This window comes from Furipterus horrens, unplaced genomic scaffold (assembly GCF_987537825.1).
Source record: "Furipterus horrens unplaced genomic scaffold, mFurHor1.1.pri manual_scaffold_4, whole genome shotgun sequence".
In the NCBI taxonomy this organism is placed as follows: Eukaryota; Metazoa; Chordata; class Mammalia; order Chiroptera; family Furipteridae; genus Furipterus; species Furipterus horrens.
In genome coordinates this window covers 51,783,475-51,809,338 of record NW_028327174.1, presented here as the reverse complement: position 1 = coordinate 51,809,338, position 25,864 = coordinate 51,783,475, and the positions used below count along the sequence as shown (strand labels likewise).

At 40.4% G+C, this 25,864-nt stretch overlaps 1 protein-coding gene across 1 annotated transcript in view; it reads right to left on the bottom strand.

Moving 5' to 3' along the window:
- SLC4A8 (solute carrier family 4 member 8) overlaps positions 1–25,864 on the bottom strand; it is a 75,368-nt gene that overhangs the window by 27,219 nt on the left and 22,285 nt on the right. Inside the window, exons 3-14 of the mRNA XM_090273192.1 lie at positions 23,871–24,038; positions 23,243–23,378; positions 15,015–15,175; positions 12,877–13,065; positions 11,789–11,880; positions 10,749–10,906; positions 9,791–9,878; positions 8,644–8,790; positions 7,768–7,868; positions 3,091–3,265; positions 2,391–2,524; positions 1,069–1,314 (exon numbers count right to left, since the gene is read on the bottom strand). Coding sequence (XP_090129318.1) covers positions 1,069–1,314; positions 2,391–2,524; positions 3,091–3,265; positions 7,768–7,868; positions 8,644–8,790; positions 9,791–9,878; positions 10,749–10,906; positions 11,789–11,880; positions 12,877–13,065; positions 15,015–15,175; positions 23,243–23,378; positions 23,871–24,038 — 1,795 coding nt within the window. The remainder of the gene's footprint in view (positions 1–1,068; positions 1,315–2,390; positions 2,525–3,090; positions 3,266–7,767; positions 7,869–8,643; positions 8,791–9,790; positions 9,879–10,748; positions 10,907–11,788; positions 11,881–12,876; positions 13,066–15,014; positions 15,176–23,242; positions 23,379–23,870; positions 24,039–25,864) is intronic.

Here is a 25,864-nt window from a genome sequence, read left to right as displayed (position 1 = left end):
AGCCAAGGTCTACTCAATCCAGAGCTGGATATTTTGCCTGTCTTCTCCCACTTGCATATAAGCCTCATGAGGATAGATCTTTTGTCATGTTCATCACTATGTTTCTGGGGCCTAAAATAGCACTGGCACATAGTAGATGCTCAACAAATATTTGTTAAATAAATAAATAAATAAAATAATTTAAAAAAGGTCAAAGAATGAACCTTACTCCAATGACAATCCACTAGGCATCGAAGATTCTAATGGGTGTTATTTAGCAATAAAATAATTTTTTTTAATTCTAATAAATTTTGTATAAATTTTGATTTTTTAGGTTGATGAATAATAACTAGGATCTATAAAAGCATATCTGTTGCTAGTTAGCAGACACCTCCATGCAGTGTGCTCTTTCTACTCAGATCATTTCAGGTTAAAATTGTTCACTTCACAACCAGACCCTCCCACATCAGAGCTGTACAGCCAGAAGGGATAGAACTTCGTGTACATGGCTAAAGGATGAGGGTCTTTAGTCATAATTTGGAGAATACTATTCCGGAGAAGAAATGTTGTATAGGACCAGTCTCTCTTTGATGGTTGAAAACACAGTATTTTTTCCACCTGATCTACACTATGTTGAATATGTGAAGAAAACACATTGAAATCTAGGTAAACAGATTTCTAGATAGATAGATATCTTGATAACATGGTCCCAGGGTCTCACAAGTCCTTACAAAAAAAGTTCTTCCCAACAACTAACCTGAATTCTCCTTGCTACATTTGCAGCCTGTTTTTGTCTCAATGCCTGGAACCGAAAGACATGTCTGGGAAGCATTTCTCAAGTCCCATCTGAATTTCACTCTTACTCCATCCTCTCTGCCATCAATTTTCACTGTTCTTCTTTGGCATCCCCTGAAGTCTCCACATCTATATCTGAGTTCTGTTTCCCAGAGGGACAAGACAGTTCCTTAACAGAAGCTGTACGCACTGCCTGGCATATTACATCAGCCACTAAACTCAGACCATTTGCTCAATTTAAAAAACAAAGAAAACAAAAAACAAAGAACAAAGACCAGCAGAAAGCATACTTACTAATACAGGCTAAGGTGGTCCAGCTGGCTGTGCATATGGATGGGGTAGGTCTCTGCCAGGTGAATCAGTTTTTCTATTGCTTCATAGATGAAAATAATGCAGATCAGGGAGGCAAATGCTTCTTCAGTGAAGCGGGTAATGTAACACACAAGGGAACTGGCATCAGTTGCCACAAGGACAATACATAGGAAGGCAGTCCACAGTCCAATACAAGCACGCAAGGAGAGGTATGAAAGAGCGTAGTCCCTGAAACAAAACCAAAGTTCATCAAAAAGCATGGATGGATGGCATTAAGAGACAAGGAGTCAAAAATGTGATTGCATCTGTTACCTATATCAGTATTACAAACAACCCAGTTGCTCCCTAATTCTAACTGCACTTCACTTTCAAATGCTGCCCTGGGACAGTTGTGACAAAGATTTGCTTCACAGGTGGTATTTGTTAAACAAGGGCATAGAAAGTGAAAAATTGCCCCATACACATTTCTGCCATTACTGCCCAACGTGATTAAGATCTTATTCTTGCAGTTAAGAAAAGAGAACTGGCTGGTCCTTGTTCTACTGCTCCTACTTCTACTACAAAATGAGAAAGAAAAAAAAAAGTCTATTAAAAAATCAGTTCTAGGGAAAGTAGAGAAATGAGGGCATTGCTGAGCACCCACCACCAGCAACCAGAATATGAAAGGGTAAGTAGGCCAAATTAAAAACTGACTTGCAATGGAAATAGAGAAGTTTGGATTAGCTAGGGGAAATTTTTTTTTAAGATAAAAAGTCAGAATTTCTATCATGGCTGAGGGACATTAATAAAGCTCTTTAAGACTAGGAGATTGCTATTTTAGGTATGGGACCACCTAGAGCAGTGGTTCTCAACCTGTGAGTCGCGACCCCTTTGGGGGTCAAACAACCCTTTCACAGGAGTTGCCTAAGACCATCAGAAAACACATATATAATTACATATTGTTTTTGTGATTAATCACTATGCTTTAATTATGTTCAATATGTAACAATGAAAATACATCCTGCATATCAAATATTTACATTACGATTCATAACAGTAGCAAAATTACAGTTATGAAGTAGCAACGAAAATAATTTTATGGTTGGGGGTCACCACAACATGAGGAACTGTATTAAAGGGTCACGGCATAAGGAAGGTTGAGATCCACTGACCTAGAGGAAGGACAACACACCAAATACTGCTCTTTCTTCTGCTTTTTACTGTCCAGAATGCTATTTGCCTGCATATACTTAGCTGGGACCTGGTATTCAACCCTAACAGCACAACACATCCAATTAGAGTTTTCAGAAAACCAAATATCTTACTTGCAGAATTTGAACAAAATCTTTTCAAACACAAGCACTGGCCCTGTGCTTCCCAGGATGGTGAGAGCCTGTCCCGCAAACAAGGAATAGGCAATCCCAGTCATGGAGGCTCCAAACAAGGATTCAATTGCACTCTGAGAGGGAAAAAAAAAATCACTGAGTCCACAGCCCATCTGTAATGAGTAGTGTGACCTTACGTACATTCCTGACTTAGCTCTCATGTGCACTCTGACAACTTACTTGCTTGTATTTCGTCTCAGCAAGAGAGATGGTACACTCCTGTAAACAGTATCACTTTGATAATTCAGAAGCCCCAACCCATCCACATATGACTCCTTAACTAAGTCCTGCTCTGCGGTGACTCAGTTCACTCTTTAAATATATATAGAAAGCACACTGATACCATTCACACTACAAGATGTCTTATTTTCAAATGGCATTGTCATTTCCCATTCTTGGAGCAATGGGCAATCAACTGGACAATCAACTATTGAAATTGATATTCAGGCAGAAGTGAGTCTGTTATAAAGGAAGAACTGTATTGCTGTGTGGTATGAAGTCAGAATGCCATAGTAATTCAACAGAAAGACTCCGGTCTCCTTAGTCCTAGTCCGCGGAACTTCTCCCCCAGGGAACTTGGTGGCCATCACAACATTTTAAGTCTTCTTTGGGACCATGAAGAGTAGTTAGAAGTTCTTACTATGCGTCCCTCTGTGGCTTCTCCAAGTAATCCCCCGAAGGTGATGACAGGTGACATGCAGGCACAGTACAGGAACAGGAAGGAGGCCAAACACTGTAAGCTGAGTGCGTCCCGGTAGTCGCTCCAGTACCAGGGGGCCTTCCGCTTAATGTCCAGTATCAAGCCCCCAAACAGCCTGTGAAAACATGGCAGACAGGACTCTAGCACAGTCCTTCTTTCACAGGAGCATAAGAACAGCACACATTTAAAAGCAGTTCAAGCCCTGACTGGTGTGGTTCAGCTGGTTGAGCATTGTCCCACAAAGCAAAAGGTCACCAGTTCGATTCCTGGTCAGGTCACACGCCTGGGTTGCGGACCTGGCCCCCAGTTGGGGCACCTGCGAGAGGCAACTGATCAATGTTTCTCTCACACATTGATGTTTCTTTCCCTCTCTTTGTCCCCCCCCCACTTCTCTCTCTAAAAATAAATAAAATCTTTAAAAAAATAAAAGCACTTCAAATGTGCTCTGTACTGAGGTAATACTTTGGTTTCAATTTGATCCCCAAGTACAAGAAATATGCCTGGAGTCAGCAGAGATTCTATCTGAAACTAAGAGCATATGAATTTGAATGATTGTCCAAAGCATAAAAAGAATTCATTTAGGTGTGCATATTACTCATTCAATAGAAAGTTACAAAAAATTAACATGAAATTAAGTATCAGCATCAAGCTTCACATTCTGAGCTGCTAGGAAGAAAGGTGTAAAACCAACTCAAGGTACAGTATTCCCTCACTTATCATGGGTATTACATTCTAGGCCCCCCGACGATAGGTGAAATCTGCGAAGTAGGAACCTTACATTTATTTTAGTATTTATATATACTTTAAGGCTTTATAAACCCTTCCCACACACTTATAAACCATTCCCAGTCCCTTATTAACCTTTTCCACACTTTTATAAATACTACTTATGTTCTTAAAACATATTCTACACTCTTAAACCTATGTAACTTTAACAACATATGTATATAGTACTGCAAAACCCTGCAATATAGTGAAAAATCCGCGATAAATAATTAAATATAATATTTTTTAAAGTATCGTAATACAGTGAGGCCACGATAAGTGAACCGCGATATAGAGAGGGACTACTGTATTAGAATTGTTATGTTTTATTACATCTTCCTGGACAAAAAGCCTCTGTCACAAGCACTTTCCTACTCTGAACAACTACCCACCTTACCCTTGAGAGATTAGCATAATAATTCATTCATGCAGTAGACAAGTAGAAGCAGATACTTTGTGCCGGGCACTGTGCCAGGTACTGGAGATGCACCAGTGAGCAAGACAAACACAGCCCTTCTCTCCAGGACCAAAGGTCTAGTGCAGGAGGCAGGTGTTGCTGCGAGAGTACCACGGCAGCACAGCACAGGGAATGGCATTTCTGCAGGGACTTCAAGAGTGGACCAGGAGTTAGCCTGATGAGGCAGAGGGGCTAGCATGGAAGAAATCTAGACATGAGAGCACATGGCAGGTTCCAGGTGTTGGAGAAGACAGTGTGAAAGATGAATACCAATAGCCGAGGCTAGAGCAGCTACAAAAGCTGAGCCACAAAACACCTGGGAAACTGTTTTAAGGAATTAGAACGTTATCCTAATAGCATATCAAGTCACTGAAGGATTGTAAACAGGGGTACGACATAATTAGACCTGCATTCTGGAAGGATCACTCTGGTGTGGGGGTAATGAATGGAACATGGGGCAAGACTACAGGCACTGGATTGGGATGAGGAGAAACGAATGGATTCAGGGGCTAATTAGGAGTTAGAATCAACAAGACGTGGTGGCAGGACTTTAGGACTCCTCTCCACTTCCCAAAGATGAGACAGATCAAGTGCTAGACATCCCACACCAAGGATTAGCAGTGTTCCCACACTGAGTCACTTCTTCTAAGGGTGGAGTAATTGTACCACGGTGGAAGTTGTTAGGTGAATAACAAAAAGAGCCATTCAGCATTCTACAGGACAATTTGCCTGGTTTCTTCTACAAATCAATGACATAGAAAAAAAGGAGGGACTTCCAGCCAAGATGGAGGCCTAGACAGACACGCTGGGTCTCTCTCCACAACTAAGAAGGAATACAACTACCTCAAAACTAGAGACAACCAGAAGTTCCAGAAAACCAAACTGCATGGAAGTCCCACAGACAAAGATATAAAGAAGAAATACTCATCCAGACAGGTAGGAGGGGTGGAGTAGGAATGGAGAGGATGCAGTGTGGTGGCAGCAGTGGCGGCAGCAGCAGCAGGCTGGCAGAAAGCACAGTCACACGTTTTAACTAGTGGGGACGGATACCCGTGGAGAGTTCCCAGCTTCTGACCAGACTACACAGCTCACTGTCCTAGCGCCAGGGAAAATCAAACTTCATTGCTTCTGACTGTGAAAACCAGTGGGAATTGGGGTGGAGGAAGAAACTGATGGTCTCTCAGCAGAGTCTGCTTGTTTAAAGGGCCCCCATGGTCCTAGAACATCCGCAGACCCACCCACTCTGGGAACGACAGCCAGGGCAGCAGCTAGAGGGGCGCCAGTCCCATATGAAAGTGGGAGAAGTGCCTGGAAAAGGAGCAAGTGCTGAGCAAGCGGCATTGTTCCCTCTCAGACCCCTCCCCCGTGTACAGCACCAGAACGTGGTGAAAAGGGTCGCTCTGTACTGACAAATACCTAAGGCTCCACCCCTTACAACATAACAGGAATAACAGCTCTTACTGCGATGCAGAGGCAAACAAACACAGGAGCCTGTCAGAATGAGGAGACAGAGAAGTATGGCCCAAAAGAGGAAACGGATCAAGGTTCCAGTGGGAGAACTAAGTGACGAGGAGATAGTCAACCTAGCAGACACAGAATTCCAAACACTGGTGATAAAGATGCTCACAGGCTTGACAGATATGCTTGAGTATGACAAACGCATAAGAGAAGAAGTGAAGACTATGCTAAGTGAAACGAAGGAAAACCCACACAAAACCAATAGTGAAGGGAAGGAAACCAGGGTTCAAATCAATGATTTGGAACATAAGGGAAAAAAAAAGTCAACCAGTACAGAATGAGGAAACAAGAATTGAAAAAAATGAGGAGAGGTTTACGAACCTCTGGGACAACTTTAAACGTGCCAACATCCAAATCATGGGGGTGCCAGAAGGAGAGGAGGAGCAAGAAATTGAAAACATGTGAAAAAATAATGGAGGAAAACTTCCCAAGTTTTGAGAAGGAAATAAAGCATACATGTCCAGGAAACACAGAGAGTCCCAAACAAGCTAGACCCAAAGAGGACCACACCAAGACACATCATAATTAAAATGCCAAAGGTTGAAGATAAAAAAGAGAATCTTTAAAGCAGCAAGAGAAAAGCAGAGAGTTACCTACAAAGGGGTGCCTACAAGACTATCACCTGGTTCTCAAAAGAAACTTTGCAGGCAAGGGACTGGCAAGAAGTAGTCAGTGTGATGAAAAGCAAGGACCTACAACCTAGATTACTCTATCTAGCAAAGCTATCATTTAGAATGCAAGGGCAGAAAAAGTGCTTTCCAGACAAGGTAAAGCTAAAGGAGTTCATCATCACCAAGCCATTATTATATGAAATGTTAAGGAGATTTATTTAAGAAAAAGAAGATCAAAATTATGGACATTAAAATGACAACAAACTCTCAACTGTCAACAACTGAATCTAAAAAATAAAAACAAAATCCAACTAAGCAAACCAGAATAGGAATAGAATCATAGGTATGGGGATGAACTGGAGGGTTATCAGCTGGGAGGGAGAAGGGAAAGAAACTGGAAAATGATGCAGGGATTAAGAAGCATAATTGGTTGGTGCAAAATACACAGGGGGAAGTTAAGAATAATACAGGAAAGGTTGAAGCCAAAGAACTTACATGTATGACCCATGGACATGAACTAAGGGGGGTGGGATTGCTAGAGGGAAGGGGGTACTAGAAGATGGGGAGCAAAGGGAAAAAACAATTGGGACTACTGTAACAACATAATCAATAAAATATACTTAAAAAATATTTATCCATACCTAATTCATTCATGTTACTGAACAGGCATCATTCTAAAAGCATTTATTCATTCATTCATTCATTCAATATTGAGTGCCTACTCTGTGCAGGGCACTGTGCTGGGTGCTAGGAATATAATGGCATTCCTGCCCTTATAGACCAAATATTCTAACAGGAAAGACAATGAACCAAGCAATAATAATAAAGTATAATAAGAGCTGTAACAGGGCTGGGGTAGGGTGGCAGGGGGACAGGGGACAGAGCTCAAAGTTGTGACACCACATAGCAAGAACACCTAACCTCGTCTGTAGAGAGTCCTGGAAGGCTTTCCAAAAGAAGTGACACCTAAGCTGAGACAAAGCATAAGTAGCAGTTAGCCAGGAGAGGAGGAAGGGGATGTGTGTTCCAATCAGAGGGAACAATGTGTGGGAAAAACTGGAAGTGAGACAGAACATGGTACTGAATGAATGAATACAATATTTGATGTATTCATAATACTTATAGTCAACGGTTCCATTTGAAAAGTCATTCCCAGCCAATTAAGATACCACAGAGAAGAAGGCTGAAAGCAAAGAGCATGACTCATTCTTTTACACAACTTGTGCCCAGCAAGCAGTATCAGCTGTGAAATATCCCAGAACTTACCGCCCGGTGCGCTGAAGTTCTGGCCCACTGTGGCCCCCATGTGGTTCTGTTTCTATGTGGCAAATGTTTCCATTTGGAACTCCAGGCATTTTCCTTTTCTCCTTTTAACAGATGACCACAAAATCAATGAAGTCAGTCATCTATTCTGTACTTTCTACTAACAGCGGGGAGTGGTAAAATAATCCAAAAGCAGCCAAAAAATACCCAAGTGTTTGTAGCTTTCATTGAGTTGGGGCAGTTTATTGACCTTTCTGAAAAAAAACAAAAACATAATTTCTCCTCCTCTCCACTAGTACCTGACTTCTAACTCTGCCTTGCCCAGAAACAGAAAAATTAAGGTTTTTATATCAGATATAACCTAAGTTCCAGTTTCAACTCTGCTTCTAGACAATCTTACTTTACCTTAAAACCTTGAAGATAGTTTTATTCCTTATTTGTAAACTAAGGATAACAATACCTATTGGGGGATGTTGCTGAGACTGAGTTAGTATCTGGCTTACTGTCTAGTGCATAGTAGGAGTACCCTTCCCATCTTTAACCTGTCAAAAAAGTGCAGGTAACTTCTATTTACAACTTCCTCTTTTCATTTAAAATGGCGTCATTTATAATGTACTCCCAGGAAATGTCCTTCACTCTCCTCTCTCCCAGTCCACATCAATTCTTCAAAAATTGGCTTAAAATTCATCCTATCACACCTGAGCCAATCTGTGTTATTGCATAATCATTTTTTATTACTGTTCTGACATCCTAGGTTCCCCCAAAACAGGGTCATGTGTCAATTTACTTAGCACATACACAGCATGGTCTTTGCTTTGTCCATAGTTGGGCCCTCAGTAAGTGACACTAAGCCACCATTGTCTAATGTGCATACATTACCTGGGAAGGGACATTTTTGGGTGGCTCAATTCTAATGGAGGGGTCCCACTCCCCTGGAGGAAGCACCGTCACCTGGTCCAGGAACTCATCAATCCCCGCCAGGAGATCATCTCGCTCTTTTGCCTTATATGCCACATCATGAAAAATCTATAGAGAAGAAAAAACCCTCAGCAAAGTTGAAAAAAACTTTCCCTAAACCAATCACCAGTGGATATGGTGAAAAATGAATACAACCTCTTGATTTCTATTTCTGTCATGAGGATCTGAAATGTGGAAAACTTTAGCACTTAGAGAAGTGGAAGGATAAAAGGATTTCTAAAAATGAACCTAAAGATAAGTCAAAAAGAACTAAATATATGTCTATTAGTATAAGAAGAGACAAGACATTTGTATAATTCTTATATTTGTAAAAGACATTCTATAATTCTCAGTTGTATAATTCTGTTATCTCCTCAAAGAATGGAATCCAAGATTCATGATAAAATTTTCCTGATTATAATGGTTGGAAAAACTGGATGGGATTACTAATGAAGGTCTTTTGCAAAATAAACCTCCCAATCAATGAGAGCTGATGAAACACAGCCCTGATCTCCTCGGCTTGCTAATACAAATGCCTTGAAACCCCTGCTTTGCAACTTACATGAGCAGCAAAGTCCTCACCAAGGTATGCAATGGAGGTTCAGCCTCACGGCAGCCAAAATGTCTGGCTGCCTTGGTGCATTCACATTACAGTGCTGAGCATAAACCCCTGACTCATACAAACTGGCCTCACTTATGTGGAACGGGACTGAGGCTTCTTTAAGTAAACTGGCTGGATGCATTAATTAATAATCCTCTCCAGAAAGTTAAGTCAGCCTTAATATCTTTCTCTCTTAGTATCCTACTTGGAAATAATAATTTTCAAGAAAAAGATTTCTCTGCATCTTTGATTATTCAAAAAGGGAGAGATGACATAGGGGGAAAAAATATCCCCCAGAGGACTCAGTCCTCCCACAATAAGCATTCAGAGAAGTGACCTGAACTGCTTCCCAGCAGACATTGCAACTGTAATTATTTTATTCCCAACAACTAGCACAGTGTCTGGCACAGAGTAAATACTCAATAATTATTTATGAGATGATAAAGGAAAAACAGAAGTGGCGCATACCTCATCTGTCATGATGGTGGCCATGGATCTGCCAATCTCATGGTATTGCTGACCTTTCCCTACTGGACCCAGTAGGATAAACAAAAATCTGGCAACACACAAAAAGGACGAAATTATGTAAATAACACAAAGAAGTGACATCTTACTCCTCTCTAAATAGCAGAACGTTTCTCTCTCCTATCAAACAAATCATCACAGTACCTTCAATAAAAGGAGGCAGACCAATGAGCAAAATGAGCTGCCTTGATCTAATAGCTCCACTGTGGGCATTGGAAGCTATCTGTATGACTCCATTCAATAATGTGGTTGTAATACTTAGGATTTCTATAGAGACAGTTCCTGTCTAGAAAAGACATTTTTTCAAAAATATGGCATTATAATGCAAATTCAAGGTTATCTGAATCTCATTCATTGTTCTAATAAGAAAATGATGGAGAGAAAAAAAGAATAAGGAAGTTGAAATTATCAAGCCCTGGAGCAGAGTCTAAACTGTATTCTGGACATCTGAATACTGTGTAATTAATAGGACTCTGAGTCACCTGAATCAACACCTTCAGAGTGCATGAATAGCCCTTTCAACAAATGTGGACATATCTGCAAGCCAAACAAATCCATGCCAGAACTGGAAAGAGACATCAATGCCTTTGCTCAGAGACACTTCCCTGAGACATGGCTCTGTAGAACTGGGAGAGTAAGATAGCCCTTGCTATGCCCTTTGAATGCTCTTCAGTTCTCCATTTCCATGGCTGCAGTTACTGTACAGCCATAGCCTTAAAAGTCTTAGAATTCTTCTGCATGGAGATTAACCAACTATACTCCAGTGGGATCACTGCTGAATTTTAAGCAGCGTTTTCAAAATTAATTAATTATCCTAAGTTTTGGCATTAGCTGGTTTCTTCCCCTAGAGCTCACTGTACTTTGGATAGAATGCACTCAGTCATGCTGTCTGTGTCTTTACCTTGTTGGGATGGGCACTTCTGTCAGGCCTGAGAGAAGAACAGCTGGAGACAGCCTCACAAAGGCAACGATGGGGCGGTCCAGAGTATCTACCTCCCCAACCAGGACGTTGGAGGCCTCTGCCCCAGTGGGAATTTTTTTCATGAAATGAAGGTCCACCTGAAAGTCCAAACGAACCTCTGAGAACCTGAAAGGGATCACCTCAAACATAAATCACCTTTCTCATGCCTGACATTTGCGTGTCATTTTATGATTTAACAAATGCTTTCTCACCCCATTTCATTTAATCCTTACAAGAACTCTGTAAAGTTGATAAGATAGATCTTATTAGCTCCACTTTTTATTTTAAAAAATGAAGCAACTGAGACCCAGAGAGGTGAAGTTGACTTGCTCAGGATGACAAAGATTTTAGGAGAGAAAATTTAAATCCAGGTGCTCTGATTTGAATTCTATGACACATGTTTCCCCAAGGAAAAAATGTTTTTGAAGCTCTATGTCAAATATTTTCCATTTTAAAATACTTGAATGATCTGTCGGAGGTTTCAGGATTTTATAAGGCTCCATGCCTTATGAGCAGAGACCTGACCTGACACTATCTGTGTTTTAGAAAGACAGTGTCAAGGATAGACCAGAGCAAGAAGAGGCTGGAGGCCAGAGATCATGGCTTGAACCAGAAGGTTCAACCACAAAGGAGTTTTAGAAGACAGTAGCAAAAATATTGTTTCAACAAAACCCTTGGAGGTATGAAGGAGCTTCTAGAGAGCAGGTGTCAAAAAAATAAATCTGAAAAATCATGAGGTCTGTGTCAGGGAGGATTATCCATGGCAAGTCTCAGTTTCAGCATGTTGAACCTGGTGGAACAAATTGATGAGTCAGCCCTATCCAGGCTGGAGTAGAAGAAAGAAGAGATGAGCAGGCCGGCCTCCTTTTCTGCAGAATGGGCACTGGTCTTGGAAAAAGGGTGTTGAAATACCAAAGCTTACTCTGGGTTCCGCTAGATACTCTTATCCCTATAAGCCAACTTCCTATGTCTTTGCTCACCTTGCTTAAATCCACAGGACTGTGTTCACAATTCACTCCATTTTTTACTTCAAGATTTGTAGTTGGAACAGACTGAGGAGACACAGTTTGACCTATTTGGAGAAAATCAAACAGAAGTCTCTGAGCCCCTGTCCTTTCCCCATCTGACACACCTCATTCATGATCATTTGGCTATGACTATCTCCTGCAAAGCCCATGTAGAGAACAGGTTAAGATGACTAAGAAGCTAGGACCACATATGCCTATCTCCTTACCTACTAGATAGTAATGAAAGGAGGACATAGATATTAACTACTCCTGCACCTTCTTCCTGAAGAACATCTTTGTAATCCTCTTTTCTTCCTTTGTTGAGGTAGTAATCCTTATCCAGGAGTGCACATTAGAGACTCCCATGGAGAACTTTTCAAATATACAGAATCCCAGGCATATTCCCTGCACAATGGGATTCAGTAAAGGTGGGAACAAGGAGACCAGTATAGATTAGGCCCTGGCTGGCCACAGAAAAGGAAACATCAGTAGCTGAAATTCATTGAGTGCACCTGGCTAAGGACCTTAAGTGAATTAAGTTATTGAAGCCTCACAATAAACTTATGGAGTAGAACCTATTATTACCCTTATTTTACAGAGGAGAAAATGAGACTTAGAAATTTAGTAGGTTGCCCAACGTCACACATTTTGCAAGTGGGGAAGCCAGAACCTCAAGCCTACACTACTGTATTTTGCCTCCCTAATCTAAGACATTTGTTTCCTCTTTAAAAGTCTCCAGTTGACCTTCTCTGGCCAACAAATTATCCCCAATGTGGAGATCCCCCAAAAGCCACATCAGTTCTGAGGCCATTCTGGGGTACAAGCCTCTCACCCTGGTTCTGCAGAGGTCTATCTGAGGCAGGAATCCCTAGTACCACAGAAGGGAGATGGTCACCAGTCCCAGCCACCCACCTGCCAATTACAAAAAGTACTATGTCTAAGTGAGCATGGAAGCATATTAGATAAATACAGCCTCTACCCTCTGGTAACTTAGTATCCCCATCTACTTCCTAAATATCTTATTAATAAAAAGAAAAAACAGTCACTCCTAATAATCTTACCATTTTTATCCATTGAATGTGGATCAGACTGCTTCTTGCCAACCTCAGCAAAGGAGCGAACAATGGGAATGAGGTTATTTCTCTTCTTTTCATTCTGATGATGATGCTTTTTGAGAAGGGCTTCCCGTACTTTAACCCTCATGCTCTCACTCAGGTCACTGAACAGTTCTTGCTGGTCCAGGATCAAGTCTGGAAAACAGAGCTTATATGAACACTCTAACTGATGGTCAATAGACCCTAAGAGGCAAACGTCAGGTGGGGTAAGAGGTGAGGGTCAAGGAGTAGGGGAAGCAGTTCAATCAGTGTCATTGGATACAGTCTCCTCTTCAGTGCCTGAAATAGCTGTTTGATGATAGCAGCTGTGGCAAGCTATACTTTATTCACATAGCAAATCATTATTATTATAAATAGAAGTTACTGAGCACTTTGTGTGTGCCAGAAACTATACTAGATTATCTAATCTGATCCTTATAAGAACTCTGAAAAGTGGCTGGTATAACAATTTTTACAGAGCAGGAAGCAGGCTCAAACATTACAGAATTCCTCAAGGTCTCACCTCCAGTAAGATGCACAGAGCTAGGATTCAAACACAAGACTGTCTGACTCAAAAGCCCACAATATTACACATTTTATTCTGTCATCTGCCAAAGGTCCTCTATAGTTCCTTCCCAAAATTTTAACATTGCTGTGATTCATCACAAACATGAATACATCAGGTACCCAATGTGGAGAACCACAAGTTTCACTTCAATCCTACATACCAACTCCCAAGCCTCCCCCAAACTTCAACCTGTTCTCAACTCCAACGTCATCCAAATGCTAACAGCAATAAATAAAAAAATCTATTTCAAATATTCAAGCCCAAGATCCATGTTTCTCTATATGTTACCTTTATATTGTTTGGTTCCTTGCCCCTGTGTTATATAAACATGCTTCAGGATCCTTCATCTTGAAAAAATAATAATAATATCTACCCCAAATCCTCCTTGATTTGTCTCTCTCTCTCTCTCTCTCTTTTCCATCCTCCCTCTCCCTCTCTCCTATCACTTAAAGTTCTCAAAGCAAAAATTCCTCAGCCCCCTGCAATTTGGCTACCTCAAAGAAATTCTTCAATAACCCTCCAGTTGTTAAATCTGATGGATGACACTGATGAATTAAAACTCTCTTTCCTCTTGGCTTTTGTAATAGGTTGAATGGTGACCTCCCCCCCAAAAGATATGTCTATATATAACCCCTAGACCTATGAATATGACCTTATTTGTAAAAAGGGTCTTTGCAGATGTAATTAAGAATCTCCAGATGAGATCATCCTGGATATTATTGAAAAATATCCTTATAAGAAAGATACTAGATGCTGAAAGCTAGAAGCATCGAGGAATAAGTTTCCCCTAGAGTTTTCAGAGGGGACACAGGATCCTATAACTGCTGACCCGTCCCTTGTGTCCCCATGGGATCCCGGAGAGGCAGAATTATTTGGATACTTTAAATGGAGAAAAGCTTAGAGAAATCCTTATTTAACCTGTCCAGGCAAGCCAAGCCAACCCAAAGGAAAACTCCTCAAGTGCCCCCAGATGTTTCCTCAACTCCATTCCTGAAACATAGTAATGTAACATTCAAACACTCCAGGAAACTCCATCAGATATCTCCCCTTCACATCATGCTGAAAAAGTGGGGGTATTTTGGCTCAATTTCTTACATATTTTTTAAATCTTTAATTCCATTTTCTCTGTACAACTTCAAGTTGCCGCTTTCTCTAATTATTACCAAAATATATCTCCATTGTTGCTATTAATTGTTCCATGGCTATTTTCCCCACTAAAAGATGAGCTTCTTGAAGGCAAGAGCTGTATTTTATCTTTATTCCCTAGTGCCTAGTACATAATCAGACATAAATAAGTACGAAATAAGTGTTTGCTGAATGAATGGACAAATGGAAGACTAAACACCATGTCATTTGAATCCCGTAAGTCTGTGAAATAGGTGATTTCTTAGTTTGATATTTGTCCCACAGCTGAGAATGTTTAGGTCGTGAATATTAAGTGACTTGCCTAAGGACATACAACCATTTTATTCTTTCCTCTATACCACACTTCTTAATTTACACAAGTATTCCTCTGTTTTCCCTCACCTAGCCTTACCTGAAATTTCTTCTATGCTATTTGCATGCATATCCAGAAGGACTGTTCCATTAATAAGGCAGCTCCTTAGCTCAAAGAGACTGTGCAATGAAAGGGTTGCCACATAGGGTTTGCTCCAGCGTTCTCCCCCATCCTCAACATCTTCTTCAAACTTCAGCCACCTGAAAGCATTACAAAGAATTAGATGCCAAAGATAGAAAATGATGACTTTTTAAGAGAGAATCTTTAATGTAACTCACAGAGAAAAATATCTTAATAATCACACTGAACACTGTAATCTAATCTCTATGTTCAAGGTGCACTGGTAAGTGAAAACAGCAGGCTATAAAACAGTGCAAGATTGAATATAGTTTAATTCCATTTTAATTTAAAGAAAATTTAAAAAATAGAAAAACACATGTATAAGACACCAAATATTATATTCTTCATTATCTCTGGGGTTCTGCACATAATTTTCATTTTTGGTTTGCTTATCTTTTATTTTCTAATTTTTAATAATGAGCATGCATTGCTCATGCAATTAAAAATAGATCTAATCTCTATCATTTGGATACATTGACAAATCACATTAATAAAATCTTTTCTTTCTTAAACAGCCTATCCATGTGACCTTTAACAAGGACAGAATGACAGGATTAACTCAGAGATCAAAGATGGTGGAGGAGTAAGTGGAAGGTACACTAATCCCCTCCCAGGACCAATATGGAATTATAACTAAATTGTACAGAAATCATCCAGAATAACCAACTGAACATTGGCTGGAGAGAAGCCTTATAACCATGAGCAAACAGAAGAACAAGACTAGTAAGCAGTGTGGAGGAGGCGTGAGAGGGCTGGCTGGGCTCCCAAGGGTGGCAGCTGAAGTTCAGGAGGGACATTTCAGCAGCTGGGGGACTACCCCCTGAGAGGTGTGAGGTCTAAACCTCAAGCTGAGCTCCCCAGTCTATAACACCTGAGCCTGAAAGGAACCCAGATAACCTCCAGCTGTGAAAAGCGGCAGGGTTTCTGTCTGCCAGGAAGTGATGGCTGGAGATGCAGAGAGCTTCTTAAAGGGCCAACACACAAAATTTCATTTGCAACCACTTACCCTGGGCTCTAGCAAAGGGAAGGCAGAGTGGACTAGAAACACTTGAGAAGAGTCTGGGACTGATGGCTCTGGGAAGAGAACTGAAGGAACAGCTACCAGGATCCCTGTGCTGAGTCATTCCCCATACTGCAGATGCCATCTTTCTCAGGCAAAGCACTCCCCTCCAAGTGGCATTAGCCTGAAGGTAAGCAATAGCCCCACCCCCAGGAATTACTCTGCCCCACCTATGGTGCTTAAACTGGACTGCTGATTACAGCCTGATTAGATTAGCAGCAAATTAAGTTAACATTTAAGGTGGAAAATACAAAGAAGCAGTCAAAATGGGAAGACAAAAAAAAAAAAACAGAAAGAACCAGAGTTCTCCAGAAGAACTAGATGAAATGGAGGCAAGCAATTTATCAGATAGTTTAGGGTAATGATTATAAAGATACTCAATGGCCTGAAAAAAGACATAGAAACCGTAAAAAAGGACCAGTCAGAAATAAAGAATGCAATACCTGAGATAAGTAATACACTGGAAGCCATAAATAGTAGGTTAGATGAATCAGTGTTTTGGAATACAAGGTAGGAAAAAATACCCAGGCAGAGCAGAAGGAAAAAAAAATTTTTTTTAAATGAGGAGAGCTTAAGAAACATTTTGGACAACATGAAACATAACAACATCTGCATCATGGGAATACCAGAAGGAGAAGAGAGAGAGCAAGGGATTGAGAACCTATTTGAAAAAATGACTGAAAACTTCCCTAATCTGGTGAAGGAAAAAGTCACACAAGTCCAGGAAGCTCAGAGAGTCCCCAAAAAGTTGGACCCAAAAAGGCCTACACCAAGAAACATAATTAAAATGACAAGGCTTAAACGAGGAGAGAATCCTATAAGTTGCAAGAGAAAAGCAGGTAACTACCTAAAACAGAGCACCAATTAGACTGGCATCTGATTACTCAACAGAAACATTTCAGGCCAGAAAGAAGTGGCATGAAATATTCAAGGTGAGGAAAAGCAAGGACCTACAACCAAAGCTACTTTACCCAGTAAGGCTATCTTTTAAAATTGAAGGAGAAAAAAGGAACTTCCCAGACAAGAAAAAGCTAAAGGAGTTTCTTAACACCAAACCAGTACTGCAACAAATGTTAAAGGGCTTGCTTTAAGAAGAAGAAAAAGAGAGAGAAAGAAAAAGAAAAAACAAAACAAAACAGAGGATAACAGTCTAAGAATAAAATGGCACTATGTACATATCTATCAATAATAACCTTAAGTGTAAAATGGCTTAAATGCTCCAACTAAAAGACATAGGGTAGTTGAATGGATAAGAAAAAGACCCATATATATGCTGCCTCCAAGAGACCCATCTCAGACCAAAAGGTACACACAGACTAAAAGTAAAGGGTTGGAAAAAGATATTTCATGCAAGTGGAAAAGGAAAAAAAAGTGGGGTAGGAGTACTTATATCTAACAAAATAGACTTTAAAACAAAGGATATTGTAAGAGACAAAGAAGTTCACTACATTATGATAAAGGGAACAACCCAACAAGAGGATATAACCCTAGCAAACCTTTATGCACCCATCATAGGAGCACCTAAATATGTAAAGCAAATCTTGATGGACATAAAGGGAGAGATCAACAGAAATACAGTCATAATGGGGGATTTTAACACTCCACTGACTTCAATGGATATATCTTCCAGGCAAAAATGAACAAGGAGACAGTGACCTTAAATGACACACTATTCAAATGGAGTTAATTGATATCTTCAGAGCACTTCACTTCAAAGCAGCAGAATATACATACTTTTCAAGTGCACATGGAAAGTTTTCTAGGATAGACCACATGCTGGGACACAAAACAAGTCTCAGTAAATTTAAGAAGATTGAAATCATATCAAACATCTTCTCTGACCACGCTACTATGAAACTAGAAATCAATCACAAGAACACTGAAAAACATGCAATGACATGGAAGCTAAATAACATGTCATTAAACAATGAATGAGTCAACAACCAGATCAAGGAAGAAATCAAAAGATACCTTGAAACAAATGAAAATGAGGACACTACAATCCAAAATCTATGGGACACTGGGAAAGCAATCCTAAGAGGGAAATTCATAGCATTACAGGCCTATCTCAAAAAAAAAAAAAAAAAAAAAACAACCAAGAAAAAGCTCAAATAAACAACCTAACTTCACAGTAAAGGAACTTGAAAAGAACAATGAACAAAGCCCAAAGTGAGTAGGAGGAAGGAAATAATAAAGATCAGAGCAGAAATAAATGAAATACAGTCTAAAAAAATGATACAAAAGATCAATAAATCCAAGAACTGGTTCTTTGAAAAAATAAACAAGATTGACAAATCTTTAATCGGACTCCTCAAGTAAAAAAGAGGAAGGACCCAAATAAGTAAAATCAGAAATGAAAGAGGAGAAATAATAACTGACACCAAAGAAATACAAAGGATTGTAAGAAAATATTATGAACAATTATATGACAACAAACTAGACAGCCTGGATGAAAGGGATAAATTCCTAGAAACATACATACAATCTTCCAAAATTAAACCAGGAAGAATCAGAGAATCTGAATAGACAGGTTACACCTAATGAAATTGAAGCAGTAATCAAAAAATTCCCAACAAACAAATGCCCTGGACCAGATGGCCGCATGGGTGAATTTTAGCAACCATTTTGAGAAGAACTAACACCTCTCTTTCTCAAACTATTTCATAAAATTCAAGAGGAGGGAAGGCTCCCAAACTCATTTTGCGAGGCCAGCATTATCCCAATTTCAAAACCAGAAAAAGACACTACAAGGAAAGAAAACTATAGGTCAATTCCCTGAGGAACACAGATGCTAAAATCCTCAACAAAATATTAGCAAACCAAATACAACAATGCATCAAAAAGATCATACACCATGATTAAGTGGGATTTATTCCAGGAATCAAGTTTGGTACAACATTCACAAATCAATAAATGTGATTCACCATATAAACAAAATGAAGGATAAAAACCACATGATCACATCAACAGATGCAGAAAAAACTTTTGATAAAATCCAGCACCCATTTATAATCAAAACTCTCAGCAAAGTGGGAATAGAGGGAACATACCTAAACATAATAAAGACCACATATGACAAACCCACTGCCAGCATCATACTCAATGAGCAAAAACTACAAGCGTTCCCCTTAAGATTTGGAACAAGAAAGGGATACCTGCTTTCACCTCTCTTATTCAACATAGTACTGGAAGTCCTAGCCACAGCAATCAGACAAGAAGAAATAAAAAGCATCCAAATTGGAAAGGAAGAAGTAAAACTGTCATTATTTGCAGATGACATGATATCATACATAGAGAAGCCCAAAGATTCCACCAGGAAACTACTAGAACTAATAAATGAATTAAGCAAAGTAGCAAGATACAAAATTAATATCAACTCAGTTGCACTTTAAAATGCCAACAACGAACTAACAGAAAGGGAAATTAAGAAAACAATCCCATTCAGAATTGCTTCTGAAAGAATAAAATACCTAGGAATAAACCTAACCAGCGATGTAAAAGACCTGTACATGGAAAATTATAAAACATTGAAGAAAGAAATTGAAGAAGATACAAATAAATGGAAACACATACAGTGTTCATGGAAAGGAAGAATTAATATCATTTAAAAGTCCATACTACCTAAGGCAATCTATAGATTCAATGCAATTTCTATCAAGATGCCAATGACATATTTCACAGAACTAGAATAAATGTTCAAAAATTTATATGGAACCACAAAAGGCCCCATATAGCAACAGTGATCCTGAGAAAGAAGAACAAAGTTGGAGGAACCACGCTACCTAACATCAAACTACAGTATACTATAAAGCCATAGTAATCAAAACAGCCTTGTACTGGCATAAAAACAGACATATAGATCAGGAACAGAATAGAGAGCCCAGATATAAGCCCATACCTTTATAGTCAATTGAAATTCGACAGAGGAAGCAAGCACATACAAAGGGCTGAAGATAGTTTATTTAATAAATGGTGTTGGGAAATTGGACAGAAACATGCAGAAAAATGAAACTAGACCACCTTCTTACACCACACACAAGAATATATTCAAAATGGATCAAACACTAAATGTTAGACCCAAAACCATAAAAATCCTAGAAGAAAACATCAACAGCAAAATCTCAGATGTTGCTCATATAAATTTTTTATCGGGTATATCTCCCCAGACAAGGGAAACAAAAGAAAATTTAAACAAATGGGACTACATCAAACTAAAAAGTTTTTTCACAGCAAAGGAAAACATCAACAAAATAAAAAGAAAACACACAGAACGGGAGAACATATTTGCTGATACATCTGATAAGGGGTTAATATCAAAAATTTGTAGCCCTGGTTGGTGTGGCTCAGTGGATTGAGCGCCGGCCTGTGAACCAAAGGGTCGCTGGTTCAATTCCCAGTCAGGGCACATACCTGGGTTGCGAGCCAGGTCCCCAGTTGGGGGCATGTGAGAGGCAACCACACATTGATGTTTCTCTCCCTCTCTTTCTCCCTCTCTTCCCCTCTCTCTACAAAATAAATAAATAAATAAAATCGATTTTAAAAACGGTAAAAAAATAAAAATAAACAAAAATTTATAAAGTACTTACAAAACTCAACACCAAAAAAACAAACAACCCAATTAAAAAATGGGCAAAGGACCTGAACAGACACTTCTCCAAAGTGGACATACAAATGGCCAACAGACATATGAAAAGATGCTCCACATCACCAATCATTAGAGAAATGTGAATTAAAACCACAATGAAATACCATCTCACACCGGTCAGAATGACTATCATCAATAAATCAACAAACAACAAGTGCTGGCGAGGATGTGGAGAAAGGGGAACCTTTCTGCACTACTGGTGGAATGCAGATTGGTGCATCCACTGTGGAAAGCAGTATGGAGATACCTCAAAAAATTAAGAATGGATCTGCCTTTTGACTCAGTGATCCCACTTCTGGGAATACATCTGAAGGAACCCAAATCACTAATTTGAAAGAACATAAGCACTCCTATGTAGGGAACCACTCCTTGTGGTTTAGGGAATTGTAGCCCTGGCTTGAGCATGACCTGCCATCGGCACCCTGGCTGTGCTTGTCTTTAAGTATCAACATAAGGCTGCGCCGGAGACATAACCAAAAGTCACTCAGAGGGTTTCCGTGGGAATTGGATTTAAAGAATGCTTATTATGCTTTAGAACTTGCTCTGCTTTTCTTATCTCTTAATGTAACAAACAATCTCTAGCAAGAAATGTATGAAACCTTGCACCTAATGTCAGTGTGGCGTCAAGATGTTTGATAGACCCTGACACAGACTGGTCACTGTGCCCTCTGTACTGTTACATGTAATCTGTTATCAACTGTAATCCAAACGCCTAAAAGCTATTAATGATTCATGAATTTTGACCTTGTATCTTCCATGTGTATCCTCCTCAATAAAAGGCATGAGGGACAGAGGTCTGAGTGCTGTTCTCCCCTAGAGAGAGAGCATCCACCTTCCTTCCCCCTAGACATAATATAGTGTCCTGGATAGATTTGTTCTGCTGTGGTTGTGAAACCTCTGCTGGACAGAGAAGTTTCCAACCAAGCCTAGGGTGTTGGAGGCACCTCCGCCTCACCCCTATGTTCACTGCAGCATTATTTACAATCGCCAAGATATGGAAGCCCAAGTGTCCATCAACAGATGACTAGGTAAAACAACTATGGAACATTTACACAATGGAGTTCTACTCAGCCATAAAAAAAGAAGAAAGTTTTACTGGAGAACTTTATGCTAAGTGAAATAAGCCAGTCAGAGGAAGATAAATACCATATGATTTCACTCATACGTGGACTCTAATGGACAAACTGAACTAACAAGCAAAACAGAGATAAGACTCATAGATGGAGAGCAGAAGACAGCTAGTCAGAGGTGTGTTAGGGGGTGGAGGGTTTGAGCAAAAAGGAAAAAGGACTCATGGACAACAGGGTGGTGATTGCTGGGGAGAGGGAGGTATAAGGGGCTAAATGGTAATGAAAAAAATACAATAAATATTAAATTTAAAAAAGATTAATAGCCTTTCAACTTGGTATTAGGTTGACTGGCTTGTTTAATCCTATCTACCTGTAGAAAACATCCATAGATACAGCAGGCATCCAGGGAGAACTTTTCATGCTTTGCTGGTTACCAACATTGCCTCTTACCCTGAGGCCCAGACATGCTGGCTTTGTATCATCCATAAGGCTCACTGGCCAGTTACTAGAGGAGCCCTGGAAATCTGGTTAATCTAAGGGCTCTTCTTGGCTTTGAGACTCAGACAAGCATGGCCAGTCTACAACTGCCCCAGGAAGTCTACCGTCAGACTGCCTATAATCTCAAGGGTCTCTATGAGGTGGGATTGTCCCATAGGAAGTTAAAGTCTCAAAAATTCTGGGCCTTCCAGTAAATTAAAACCCAAATGACCCTATAGTTCAACTGCAAGAAAGTCTGGACCTACACTCTGTCTTCTGGGCTAGGTCCAAGCCATGGTCCCTTCAAGCATCTTCTAAACCAGACCTGTAATAATCAAGATAGCCCATGAAGTACTCTTGGTGTCAGACCAATAAAAGAGGACCTTAACCCCAGGCTCAAGGTCAATTGGCATAGTTGTGACCAGAGACACCACAAAGAGGCCAACATCAAGACTCTCCAAGTCCTGGCTGGTATGGCTCAGCTGGTTGGAGTGTCATCAGTAAACCAAAAGGTTATACATTCAATTATTGGTCAGGGCATATGCCGGGGTTGCAGGTTTGGCTCCCAGTCAGGGTGTGTGTGAGAGGTAACCGATCCATGTTTCTCTTTCACATCAATGTTTCTCTCCATCTCTCTCTCCCTCCCTTCCCTTCTCTCTAAAATCAATAAGCATGTCCTCAACTGAGGATAAAAATAAACTAATAAATAAATAAACAAAAACAAACAAACTTAAAAGAAAAGAAGACTTCCCACAGAATACTGTGGAACATCCATTCCCAAGTCAGCCTCACTTCCCCCATGAAGAAATAAAAGACAAGAGAGGCCTCTCACTTGCTGAAAGGTGACATTTGCTTACCCAAGCGTATCTTGACCCAGTTTATTTTAGAGACTTACCTGGCTGTCTCCTTCCACTCGGCATCTTCTCCCTCTTTCATACAGATCTCATCCAGCTCTGTGAACAGCTCATGAGGCACATGCTCTTCATCTTCCTCAGTGCCAAGAATGAACTGAACACGCTGAGATGGTGTGTCTGGAAAATCAACCACAGAGAAAGGTCTGCTTCCAACCTCAACTTAGAACAGAAATAGAATTCTGCCATACTTAGCACATGTGGGGGGACATAAAACTTCAGGATCATATAGAAGATAATCCTAAACATAGATCAAAAAAGTTTTCTTTATTCCCAGAAATTATTTTAAATGTCTTCTGTGAAAGCAGTTTCATGGGAGGAAAAAAACATTAAGACCACTTGAAGAAAACTCACAAGAAACTAGAAATCTGATTAATCTGATCAAAAGGAATGCCTAATTCTTTAACAAATGATTTCACCTAGTATGGTATTGATTTTGGGGACCTGAACTGTCTAGTTTTCGGGAAGGTACTTCTGATTCTTAGAAACATTCTTCTTCTTAAAAGCAAGCTCTGAAAACTCTGTAGAAGGACTAGAGGATCAAGACCACCTGCTTAAAGTCCATCACACATTCCCTCAGCCTCACCCAGCCCCCCCGTCATGGACACTCACCCTCTCTCCCAGGGGTAACACCGTGGGCCAAGGCCTCTGGGCCTTCCTCCCCTTGGCTGGCTCCTTTGCCCCGGCCTCGTCTCCGATGCTTCTGGCCATGGGTTCGGTGGTGCCGATGGCTCTGCCGGCCCAGCGGCATCCGAACCCCCACATACAGAGTTCTATGACCTGAAAAGAAGCAGAAGGTCTATAAAGAAAACCCTTTTAGTAAAAGGAGTCTAGCAAATTTAAGAGAGGGGAAAAGATTACAATTCTTTGGCCTGGTCACAACTGTGTAAAGATAAAACTTCAAAGACTACCAGAACTAAGAATATAGAGATCTTGGAGTCAAAGTTCTCCTTTGTCTTTCATGTGGCTGCAAACCTCACGAGTGTTAAGATCAAAGGAAATAATGTATGTGAACATTAAAGGCCAATATAAATGCCAGTTGTTATTACAAGAACAATCTGATCAATTATGAAAAAGCAATATAGTCACTCTATGACAACCACAAGTCTTGGCACTTAGGCACCTTAGAAAAGTGGTTAAGTGCTCAGGTCAACCTGTCTGGGTCCAAAACTTAACCTCATCATTCACTAGCCTTGTGACCTTGAGCTAGTTATCTAATCTCTCTGTGACTGTCTTTAAAAAGGAGTACTGAAAGTTTATTATTTAAATTCAGAGGGGCTTTGTGAGCAGAAAATAAGATAATGTAATGTAAAATGCTTAACACAATGCCTGGAATAAATTTTAGCAGACAATATATTTGATGATCAGTTTCCATTATTGTTTTTTTCTGCATTGTAGAATACACAATGTAGAATAGCATGATAGACTAGTTAAAAATCAGAGGGAACATAAGGCTGGGGTTATAGGAAGAGATACAAAATATTGTACAAAGAGGGGAACATGAAAAAATGATCCAGTAGCATTCCTCTCTAGCTCCTCCTTTCCTTACTCCCTCATTCCTTCTATAAAACTTATTTTGTTCTGTTCATGACTTCCAGGCCTCTCTTACCTCCACATGGCTTCACATGCCTTCCTGCCTAGCCTGGAGCCCAGGATCAGAAGCTTTCAGGATGCTTCCACCCCTGACACGCAGAGCCCATTTCTGCCCAGTTACTGCTGCTCAGCCCTCTACATCTCTGGCTGACTCCCAACATCTTCCATCACAAAAGCTGTTTCAGTCGTTAGTTACTATCTTCAAATCCATAGCCTTCTCCACATTTCCGCTCTCTGAGAAGGTGACCTTGCTTCATGTTTTAACAAAAAGAGTCAGGCCCTCTCATGGAAGTTCCTCCACCTCAGCCTGGCTCACTTTCCTCCCCCAGCCTTTCTTTTCCAGGCTAGTGAGCATTGCCTCCAGCTCCTCTGAAGTCCTGCTCCTATAACTATCCTCTATCTCTCCTTTCCATCCATCCCTTCTACGGGCTTCTCCTGACTACACACTTGCTCGAGTCTCTCTTATCTTAAAAAGAAACTTTCCCGACGCAGTGCTGGTCTACCAAGTTTCTCCCTTGTCCTCCGCCCTTCTCCATCAAACCAGTTTCAGTCACATTGTGCCAACCTAGCTCCCTTTCCTCACCATCTCCTTGTTCCACAGTCCCTCCATGTAACCACTCTTCACTGAAACTGCCCACCTTAGGGACACCAAAGTCCACCTAATCTCTGTCACCAAATCTCTATCATTTTATGTCTCTCTCAGTTTAACTAACAGACTTTCCTGAGAGCCCACTGCCTTCCACATACTGTCTGAGTCCTTTGACCAGCTCCTCTCCTTGGTGGTCTGGGCTCCCTTGGCTCCTGTCCCACTGCCCATCCCAACTCACTTGCCCTCCTCAGTCTGTGCTTCATCCCTTCCACAATGCCACAACCCACCAAAGGGAGGCTCCCCGGCTTTCCCTCCTTGACCATTTCTTCTCTATCTTTAGTGATATTTGCTCCCCCAATTCGAAGTTTACTTCCCAAATGACCCCCAAATTTTTACCTACAATGATTCAATTATGTCCCAAAGC